Here is an 11,275-nt window from a genome sequence, read left to right on the forward strand (position 1 = left end):
TATTTTGAAGGCTGGCAGCGGAAATGTCGTAGTTGTATCATGGCGGACCAGATGTGACAACAGAGGAGCTGCTTTCTGTCACAACCTCACTGTTTGTCCGTTTAGTTTGATTAAACTGAGCTGCTTATAGAAAGTCAGGGAGCTTGAGGAGATAAGTTGCGTTGCTGGTCCTTGTGTTGCTGGTTGCCGTGTTGCTGGTCCTTGTGTTGCTGGTTGCCGTGTTGCTGGTTGCCGTGTTGCCGGTTGCCGTGTCGCTGTCCTGCAGGTTGGAGATGTGCACCCAGACCAAGGCTGCAGCCCTCATGGCCAACATCCCGCTGGCGGACATCGACCCGTCCGGAGTCTTCAAATACGTCCTCATCCGGGTCCACAGCAAGGAGACGGACGACGACGCAGAGGTGGACATAGTCCGGGGATACGGCTGGGCCGAGTACCACGGTCAGTCCTCAGAACCGGAACCGGAACCAGAACAGAGCCACTGAACATGGTCCATATAAACTGATACTTTATTGTTCAAAACTCATGCAACCTAATGCTACATCCCACGAAATGTTAGATTTTCTTACCTAACTCAAATTTTTAAAAACTTTATAAAGAGCAGCTGGTCATTTACAAACATTTCCGGTGACCTTTCAAAATAAAATCAGCACGAAAGCTATCTAAAAGTCCTATATTGGGCTAATTTAGCAAATTCATGAAAGTTACACATGTTTGTTTCCAGAAAGTATATTTTAATTGTCCAGCACAGATATATAACTACACCATGAACCAGAAAGCCTTAATTGTCTGTGTACAATAAAATAAGACTCAGCTTGTTGGTTTCTGTATGTATGCAGTGCTTAACAAACTTATTAGACCACCTGTCTAATTTATTCAGCACCGAGTGCTTTGATTCGGACTCAGCTCTCTACGTTTTACTGTTTTAAACAAGAATGAGGAATTTCAAACTGAATTCACCTTTTTATACCAGAATCTGGATCTGAGCCGACTCACTGGACTTCTCTGAGAAATGAATCAAGCTTAACGTTCAGCCGCTGAACTAATTTTTCTATAATTTGACGTGTTAATCAAGAAATAATAATGTGCTTTACTGTTTTTTCTTTTTTTTTTTGTAAAACAGTAAATTTGGAAATTTATGGCTAATAATAAGAATCATATTGAATTTCCCTTCTAGGATAAATAAAGTATTTTTCATTTCATTTCATATTTTAACATTAAAAAATATCATTTAGGTTAAAGATCTTCTACATACTGCTGTTTTAACCATCACAGAAACATAAACAATGATTGTGCTCATTACCAACGCTGTTAATTTATGGCAGCTGTGGCATAAACCTGACATTGGTTGGTGGTCTAATACATTTGTTGAGTACTGTACATCAAAAACAACAGTGTTGATGACATATATAGACTTGACCTGTTGTTCTTACGTTATTTTTTAACATCATCTCCTTTAACTTCAATGCATTTGGTCGACTGATGTCTTAAGCTTCACCATCCCTTTACCAAAGGTGAATATATTTTTAATCAATCAGATTGTTAAGGGCAATTAACATCTCTAAGCAATATTAAAACTCCCCGTTAATGATCCACTTTGTACACAACTAGAAATATTGGGGTTCTCCAGAGTACCCTGCATTTGAACTTTAGTTGTAACTCATAATAAAAAATTGTTGGATTCATTTAGAGCTTGACTGTTTTCTTCATGTTTTCACTGTAGGAACTGTGAATTTGTGCACATCAGGTCACCTTTTTTCATTTAAGAAGTATTTAGGCTAATTAGGCTCCATTAGATCATAATGACACATCAGAGGATGGAAATAATTAATGGACTTAGTGCTGCTGTGTCACCGGTTTAAATGGTTGTGTTTTATGCTCCGGCTGTCTCGTAATGTCACATAAATAAAGAAGACGACATCCTGCATCCAGCCTGAGACGTCGTCTGAAAGCAGATTTCAACATTTGTGTGATGCTGTAAAACCAAAGGAGCTCTGACAGGACACGGTTTGGATGTGAGGACGCGGAGTTCTGCTCCAGTTGGCTCTGGATTAATTTAACCTCTGACTTTAATGTCTGTGCAGAAGAGTGTCAGAGTTTATCTGCTGTGGAAGTCGGCTTCTGCTTCGACTGTGTGTCTTCAGCCTCCAGCGTGAACTAAACAGTCTGACTTCTTCAAACTACAGCAGCATCTGAGTGCTCTAGTTCACCTGCAGAATGACTTTATTTAGTATTTCTATTAATCTTCAAGTGTTGCACCTAAGTCAAGGAGGCATGTGTTTGTCCAGACTTCCATTGTCTGATACATAAAATACATCTTTAGATGCCCCTGAATGCATCATCAGTGATGTACAGAAGCCTAGAGTTAACCGTAGTGTTGTTTTTTTTGAAGACTCGAGATCGATCGATTATCAGAGCTGATATCCAGGATTTTTCCAATTATCAGTCTTTGATTTAATTCACAATAAAATAACGTTCTGTAAAAATGCGCTGCGTTGCAACCAACTCTCTCCATCTGTAGTTTCTATCTTTGTGTGTTGGAGCACAAAGTCCCGCCCACATCACTATCTGATTGGTTAAATGCTAACTTAGTTGTTAGTATCAACCAATTAACACTTTTTAAAAGTTCACTTTTAGTTAAACACATGAAAACCATGAATAACAAAAGGCGTCTCGACCCAGTTTTATGTTGAACGTTATTGTAAATTTTGAAGCAAGATTTTCATTTGTACTACACATGTATTTGTTTCAAATATCAGTTATTGATCTCCTTGAACCATTATCAGTTTTGGCCGAGAAAAAAACCTATTGGTCGACTCCTACTCTGCTCTTTTTTCAATATCCATACTTTCATACTATATAGTAGGACAGGAAATGATTTAGTAGGTTCCAATATGTGGTGTGTTAAATGCAGTATGTAAAAAATAGCCAGATGTTCTTCTAGAGCTGGTTAGATTGTGCAGGACCGACAATCCTCTGCACAATTACGTCACATATATCCAAGGGCTTGTTTAAAGTAAACAGGAAAAGTGATGCTATTCAGCTAAAGTTGGTCCTAAAGCTTCCAGGCAGGAGCTCAGGATGTTCTCCAGTGTTCCTCCTCCTCAGATTGGATAGGTAGATAGATAGGTAGATAGATAGATAGATAGATAGATAGATAGATAATTTATTGTCCATCTTGAGTAGAAACAGAAATTCATCTTTAAAACGGCTCACTGAAGCATTAAAACATAACTAAGAACCACACCCAGGCTCACTCACTACAACACATTCAACAACATTTTAAAGAAAAAACACAAACACACCAAAGGGCAGTCTATGTGTTCTTATTAAGGGCAGTTATTGCAGATGGGATGAAAGATTGTTTGTAATTTCTTTTCCGGGCCAATGGCGTTAAGCTGTGGCAGCTGCATAAAGAAGTGGTGCAGGGCTTTGAGAGACATTTTCTGATCCAGGTCCTGCTCTTTCCTCATCCAGGCTCATAGATGCAGATTTACTGATTCTTTTTTTCCACCATTTCTTTCACTTCCATCCAACCTCCACCTTTCCTTTCCCTCAGTCATGTAGTTTTCAGGATGATTGGATCTGCTTCTCCTTAATTGCACTGCTCCCACCAGGAGACCATGACAGCCACGACTCTGCATGCTTCCCAACCCCCTCAGTCCTCAGTGATGAAGACATTAAAATGACAGATCTTTGCTTTTAGTATCAGTACGATATAATGTTGGCAGGACGGCGCTGCTCTCTGCTGGAGAATCCTGGAACGTAAAAGATCTCCTCAGCTTGTGTTCTTTTGTGTTGTGATTTAATTTTAACGCGGAAAATGATCTTCCATCGAAAACTGCAGGAATATTAATTGTCATGCGCAAGTTTTACACAGTTTTATCCAACATGTGATCGACCAGCTTCATCCACATTCACATCAACCAGCTCAGATTATCAATAAACGGGCTTTTGTGCAGCTACAGTTCAACTCACAGTTGCTCTTTTACAGAAATCTATATTAATTGATGCTTTAATTCGTATTTTGATATGGATTTTGTTAGTAAAGCTCCGTGTTTATGCATCACTCATGCGTCTTTCTTGCAGCTGACATCTACGACAAGGTTTCAGAGGAGCTGGAAAGAAGCGGGGACCTGGACTGTGAGTGTATCGGAGGAGGGAGGATCAAACACGATGCACAGGCCAAGAAGATCCACGTGTACGGATACTCCATGGTGAGAGCATCCTGCATTCAAATGATTGTTTTTTTATGCTTTAACCATCTGAACACCAAAACCTGTCAGACGGTTTCAAAGGTTTTACAGCATTTATCAGAACCAGAAGCTGTAAAAACAAAGACTTGAATCGGAAAAAAAAGACTAGAAAATTGTTCAAATCATTCATTTTTCATCAATATCACTTTTTTTTTTTGTAAGAATTGGCCATAAATATAGCATTTGCAACAAATTCTGTAAAGACAAGCACAAAAAAACAAACTACCACACAACCATGAAGCCATTTTTGGGGATTTTTTGTCAGAACTGGACTCAACTGCAGACTGTGTTTACACAAAGCAGTACATCCTTATTATGGCCATTTTGTTCCCATTTTGGCAACACGAGTAGGCAACTGGGAAAATGTTGTACAAGTTCTGGGGGTCTTTTTTGCTTTTTTTTTGCATTATTGTAAAATAACTAATGTAAGGAATTCTTAATTTCTGGCATTTTAGCTTTATTATGCTGCATACTAGACCATTTTGAGTTCCCGTCCATGTTTGTGTTGTTTCCAAAGAGGTGCAGAACTTTATGTTACAGTAAAAAAAATGAAGAAACGTCTGGACTATAAATCTGTTTTTCTTTTCTTTACAGGGATTTGGAAGAGCAAACCACGCCGTGTCGACTGAGAAGCTCAAGGCTCGGTACCCAGACTACGAGGTGACCTGGGACAATGAAGGATACTGACATGAACTGAGACTTTGAGTCTTTCCTGGATACATTTTTTTATTTCTCCTGGACTGCTGTCGTACTTTTATGCAATCATCAGAACCACATTAATGATACACAGTTAAGCTCTACATGCACTGACAGGACTAATTAGCATTCATAGTTTTTTTATTGAACTAATTGAGTTAATAAGTGTCAAATAAGGGTCTTTTTCCCCACATTTGTACTCTATTTAGATCTAAAAAGCCCCTTACAGTGTAGTTTGGTATTCAAGTTTTCAACATTGAAACCTGTTTTGCAGAGGGACCATCACTCACTGACTTGTTTTAGAGTCACATAGTCTCTTCAATTTGACCTCATCCCCAAGATATATTAAACACTGACCCTTACATGCTTCGTTGTGACGTCTGTTTCATAAATGTTTCCTCAAATCTGCCCTTTAAGCCGTGTACGTTCCTTCCATTGCCGGTAAGAGACGTGAAAACGCCACATGTCGCTGCTTATCTGACTTTTTACAGCAGCCGTGTTCCAGCCGGCCTCCCAACTGTAAACTGCTGTTTATTGTGGCCTCGTTTTAATGCCGGCAGATTACGGCAAGCGAACCTGGTGATCTTGAAGACGTGCGCTGTGCTGAAGTATTTTAAATTATACTGATAAGAACGTAGCAGGTACGCATAAATTGATTTGTTTTGCTGAGCTACTTCCTAATTGTTGATACAGCACTGACATAAAACTTTCTAAAGTTATAAATATGATTAATGTGTTTGCTCACAGTTGCATGCGAACACAGTCGGGAAGCAGTAGCATTCATTTTAAGTCTTGTGTTGTTAGTAGTAGTCAAATACAAGTTCAATTTTTGCCACTTAAGTTTTGTTTTGATTCTTTATCTCAACACCTGAGAAAAATGTCTTTAGCTGCTTAAATTTAGCAGCTAGTTGCTAACTTGACTTAGAAGTCACTGTTTGGTGCTTGTGAGTCATGTAAAAGTAAAATGTTTTTGCTAAAACTTGCTGCCTGCCATTACAGAAAACAACAACAACAAAAACCTGAAAGACATTAAACTAACATTTAAAAAAGTGCTATAATGAGCTGTAGAGAAAGGTGAGGAAAAGTAATTTTAGCCTAGCTTAGCATAAACACCAGAAGCAGGAGGTGACAGCCTAGCTACATCAACAGTGAAAATTATTCTGTCCAACTATGCAAAAAGTGTTTTTACATATTAAAAGTTGTTGGTAGCAAGCTAGCTGCCAGTATGTCCAAAAGAAAAAGAAAAGGCTGTTTTTTTACATTTTCTGTAACTTTGCCAAGAAGCAGTTACTCAAGAAATAGTATCTGAAGGAGAATCTGTTCCTTATTTATCTAATTTTAACATTTAATTTTCAGTATATGTGTGAAATACACACGACTGTGAGTTAAGACATCTATTGATTAAACATATCAATTAATTTGTCACATTTGGAACAAGGCTAGCAGTTTCTATGTAGCTCTAGTCTTAATGCTAAGCTAGGCGAAACATTTGTCTTACATACATTTACCCAGGAAATAGAATTATTTTTTCAGTTTCTGATTTATTTGTTTGTTGTTTTTCAGTTGATTGAATGGATTTTTGTCCATGATATATTTGATTTTTGACTGGAGGGTTTTTTTAAAACCTGATTTAACAAAAAATGAGGATGAACTTGATAACTATGGTTCTCGTCTATCTTGCGTAGTTTTATATTTATTTTTGTTGCAAGGGAGTGAAGTTAACTGGGCTGTACCTTTAATTAGTTATGAAAATATCTCTTGTGACAGTGACAGGTGAAGAATGACCCTTATTACCTTTATTATTTTATGTTATTAGTTATATCTCTCTGATAAAACAAGATTTTTATGAGCTATAAATCATTATCATCAAAATGAATACTAAAAAAAAGCCTAAAAATTTTTCACTTCAGGTGTGTTTAATATATGAAAGTTTACCTTTTTTATTTAAATCACCAAAATAAAGGAACTTTTTCATACTATTCTAACTTTTGGACATGTCATAGTATTTGCTAAACTACTACCTGCAAAAACACTGTCACTGTAATTAGTTAACATCAAATATATTGCACTGTAAGTTTAACACAGCTGTAAAATGTTGCATACTGGTGCCTTCATAACTAATTGCACAATGTACGGATGTCTACACTGGAAAATTGCCATTTGAAGGAAATTGCTTTATGATTGTTGGTTGCAGTTGCATGCTGGGTGATCTTAAAGTCCAGCTGTTATCTCTTCCTCTGAGAGATCAGAGTCAGATAGAAAAGTGTCTCCAGGTTGTGTTCAGAGCTTCGCACTGATCCGGTGGACGAGGAATGAAGAAGATGTTCCACGTGGGGAGCTCAGCCCTCCTCCTGCTGCTGACTCTACAGTTTGGTAAGAAAACACAGGTATTTAATTACACTTTTATGTAGAAATAACGCTGCTGGTCTCATTGAAACCAGTGTTTGGTTTATTGTAATCCATATATGGGAAAAAAAATGGGGTCAGACTTGTAAAGGAGCCACAACAGTTGGATTGTTGGAAAAAAGTGTGTTAAGGTTTCCCAAACTTTCTACTTGTTCAAAAACTTCTTACCTCTGAGATCCTGTCCTCTGTCTGTATCTAAAATTTGGGGTTTTAAGTAACCTGACGATAGTTTCTGCTCTACAACTAAAGCTAAATACAAAGAATGCGCTTTTGTCTACGTTTAAACCAACAATAAATTCGTTTCGAGATGCATTCATGTGTTAAGTTTCAGTATTTCCCCAGTTTAGAATTGTATCGACAGCTTTCAAACCACATTTTCACGACTATATTGACTAAAGATGTAGTTTCAGCTTTGGTGGAGACTGCTCAGAAGGTTTTTTTATTTGCCACATGCTCCTACAGTATGTGTAATGAAATGTAAAGTGACTGTGCCATAACAAGACATTAAAAACATTGTAAAAAGTCCCGTCATCCTGTGCACTCAGGCTGAGGTGTCACGTCTAATTTCCAGCTGCTGGCCCATTAAAGCAGAGTCTTTAATCAGAGACCTTTGGTTGGACCGGTGCCATGTTGCTCGCGTTAACCTGATTACTTCCCTTTGGCCTTTGTGCCCGTTCGCATTAGTTGGGTCGTAAATCTCCGACGTTAATGAGGCCTGATAAGAGAGTTTGGGGTCGAGTCATCTGTGGGATCTCATGCAGCCAGAAGCAAAGATGGAAAACGTACAGTTACCTGTGCAGTTTTGCAAACGTTCTTTCAATGGAAAAAATATGAACTTCTTGCATCACTGCTGTTGTTTTCTGATGGTTGAAGTTACTTGTTATGTTCCACGTTAAGGTCTTCAATGGAATGAGTTTAGTTTGATGGTTCATTGTTGACAGCGGTTTGCCAAACAGCATCCGCTAACGTGTCAAATCTGGAGTTTTTGCTTACTTGTCATAGAATTTAAGATCATTAAACGTTGGTCTGAACCTGTAATTAACTGAATCTTGATGTTTTGTCTCGTTTCCCAGCGTCCTGGACTCAAGCATGTGTGTCTCCTGAGACCAAATGTGACTTTGTGTGCGACTGTACTCACGACTGCAGCGACGAGTTGGACTGTGGTGAGTTTAAAAAAAAAAGAAGTGGAATTTAAATGTGGAATCTGATGTGAAGATCAGCTCCAAACTGAGTCCTCAGTAAGTTCTCTGCATGAGGTTCTGCAGAAGGTTGAGATGTGAGTTCAAAATGATGAGGCACAACTTTCAAACAACTGAGAGGTAAAAGGACTGAACTTGATCATCTTGTTATATTGCGACGTTCTGCTCGATGTTACGTTGACACAGACCACCTAGCTGCCAGGGAACGTTCCCACAACGTTGGTGACCTACTAGTTCTAGTAATTCTTCAAAGATAAAGTTTTAATCAAGAACATCTTAAGAACTTTTTAATTTCAGGTAATGTACCCATAAAGTTATTATAATGTTTTAATATCAACATTCAGATCATGTTCTATGAGAATGAAGGAGGAACAAACCAGCATTCGAAAAATGTTTTCCAGATGTTCTCGAGGCTTTAGATTATTATTATTATTATTATTATTATTATTATTGTCATCATTTTTAATAAAACGTTTCTGTAATGTTATATAATTCCAAAAGTGCAACATTCTGGCTGCAATGTTCTGAAGATGTTTTGGGGGTGTTGTTGAGGGAACATGTTATAGAACGTCCTTCTATAAAACATTCTTTAAAGAATTTACTTAAACCAACAGTCAACAAATGTTTTCCAGATGTTATGAGAGAACGTTTTTTTTATACTGAACGTCTTATAGCGTTCCTGTGATCTGGTATATTGAAATTGGAACATTAGCCTTTGTGCCGCGGGAACACATTATAGAACGTACTTCTATAAAACATTCTCATGATGTTCCAAAACAAAGGAAAAACGTTTTCAAATCAACACTTGAAAAATGTTACCCAGATGTTTTCAAGGCCTCAGATGACAGAACGTTCTCTATAACATGTTCCAGGGCTGTGACATATTAGCGAAGGTGGAACATTCTACCTGCAGCGATCTGAGGCAGTTTTGGGGACGTTGATAGAACGTTCTTCTATAAAACATTCACACGATATTCCATAACAAAGGAAAAACGTTCTCAAACCAACACTTGAAAAATGTTTTCTAGATGTTATCAAGGAGTCAAATTAGCGAAGGTGGAACGTTCTACCTGCAGTGTTCTGAGGCCGTTTCGGGGAAGTTGTTGAGGGAACACATTATAGAACGTTCTTTGAATAACCATTTCCACCATGATAAGAAAAGAAGAATGCATCTCAATGAAAATGCATTTTCAAGATGTTATTGCGACCTCAGATGACAGAACGTTCTTCAAACGACGTTCCTCTACCGTGACATGTTAACAAATTTTGCTTGCAGTGTTCTGAAGATGCTTCGAGGATGCTGCTGTTGCTGTATCCTACTTTTGCACCATTAGAGCAGAAGATGATTACCTATTCGTTCCCTGTTTGGATCTACATGTAGTTTTTGTTAGTCATCCAGACCGTTGCTTCCTTTCAGGCTACAGAGGAAAAGAGTTTGAATGTGACTTTGAGGATGCAGGACGCTGTGGATGGACCGACGACTCGCTCAGCTCACAGTATCTCTGGGAGAGACGCCAGAGGGGAAGCTCGCTGCCTGAAAGTGGTCCATCCTCCGATTACACCACCGGCACAGCTACAGGTACGGCTACAGCCAATCTGATCTCAGGGTGTTTACAATCACAAGCTCTTTGTGTTTGTGTTGCATCAGTACAATAGGAACAAAGTCTCACATCGTGCCAGGGGTTAAAACTATAGGACTGCTGTCGCCAAGTACAGGTGAAAAATGCATTGTAGTGTTATTGTTTTGTCTAACGGTCAACAATCTAGTGCATGTTTATTTAATAAGCAAGTCTAAAAGCTTAAGTGAAATGAAGATCTTGAGAAATAGAGTTTATATTGGAGTTAGAATTGCTTTTATTGGCTTTTTTTCTACCAAATGCACTTAATTGCTCTGCAGTGTTTCTTTGCATGTATTGTTATAAGGGTCCGAACACTAACAGTGCAAGGACCCGACTGGAAACGATGTGACTATCATACTTTCTTTTTCCAACACAATTTTGAGGGCCTAAACTCACCCAAATTTGCACACACGTCAGGACTGGTGAAAAAAATTATATTTTAAAGGAATTAGGCGTGTCAATGGCAAAATGGCTCCACAGAACCCCTTGAAAGTTTCAACGGAGTCCCGTCAGAAGCACGTTTGGCTGACAGCTATGAAATTTGGAGGCATATGGAGCAGGTTGGGATGCACAAAAAAGTCTGTCAGTGCTTTTCCGTAAACCCAATGGGACGTCCGCCATTTTGAAAAAACAGCAAGCATTGGGGCCATTTTCGCTCATTTTTGGGCCATTTTCAAAATCTATCTCCTCCTACGAGTTACATCATACACATTATCCTAATCTATGGATATTTAAAAGGTATCTGTGAAATTTTAGATTGATATGTCAAATAATTTCGAACGTGGGTCTAAAACTAAATTTTAAAATGCCCATATTAAAAATATATTTCCATATTCTTAGTTATAACTGAGAACCATCATGAAACTCCAGAACTCTGTTTTACTTGGTTCACACTGTCAATCAGTAATATTTTTGTTTTTGTGGCCCAACAGCTCTAACTATTCAATGAAAATATTATTTTTTATTATTTTTGTGATTAAATATTTCGTAATAAAAGGTACTCTCTGTGTCAGGGGTGTCCGATCCTGGTCCTCGAGGGCCATAATCCTGCATGTTTTAGATGTGTCCCTCTTCCAACACACCTGATTCAAATGATCAGGAT

At 38.2% G+C, this 11,275-nt stretch overlaps 2 protein-coding genes across 4 annotated transcripts in view; both read left to right on the top strand.

Moving 5' to 3' along the window:
• Nucleotides 1–18: 18 nt before the first annotated feature.
• On the top strand, nucleotides 19–5,668 carry phpt1 (phosphohistidine phosphatase 1). 3 transcript variants are annotated; one of them, XM_008291765.1, is made up of 4 exons: nucleotides 19–182; nucleotides 228–438; nucleotides 4,087–4,214; nucleotides 4,848–5,668. In XM_008291765.1, the coding sequence occupies exons 2-4, from the start codon at nucleotides 273–275 to the stop codon at nucleotides 4,938–4,940; spliced, it is 387 nt and encodes a 128-aa protein (XP_008289987.1). In that variant the 5' UTR covers nucleotides 19–182; nucleotides 228–272; the 3' UTR covers nucleotides 4,941–5,668. The 3 variants fall into 3 exon arrangements, with proteins under 3 accessions (XP_008289987.1, XP_008289986.1, XP_008289985.1); XM_008291764.1 differs by having other exon boundaries at nucleotides 19–156; nucleotides 202–438; XM_008291763.1 differs by having other exon boundaries at nucleotides 19–438.
• A 1,271-nt stretch (nucleotides 5,669–6,939) lies between these two features.
• The window catches only part of mamdc4 (MAM domain containing 4), a 23,762-nt gene continuing 19,426 nt past the window's right edge, over nucleotides 6,940–11,275 (top strand). The window contains exons 1-3 of the mRNA XM_008291774.1: nucleotides 6,940–7,322; nucleotides 8,429–8,518; nucleotides 9,972–10,133. Of these exons, the coding sequence (XP_008289996.1) occupies nucleotides 7,262–7,322; nucleotides 8,429–8,518; nucleotides 9,972–10,133 (313 nt within the window). The 5' untranslated portion in view covers nucleotides 6,940–7,261. The remainder of the gene's footprint in view (nucleotides 7,323–8,428; nucleotides 8,519–9,971; nucleotides 10,134–11,275) is intronic.

The sequence above is a fragment of the Stegastes partitus genome, unplaced genomic scaffold, assembly GCF_000690725.1.
Source record: "Stegastes partitus isolate 25-593 unplaced genomic scaffold, Stegastes_partitus-1.0.2 Scaffold761, whole genome shotgun sequence".
Taxonomy (NCBI): domain Eukaryota; kingdom Metazoa; phylum Chordata; class Actinopteri; family Pomacentridae; genus Stegastes; species Stegastes partitus.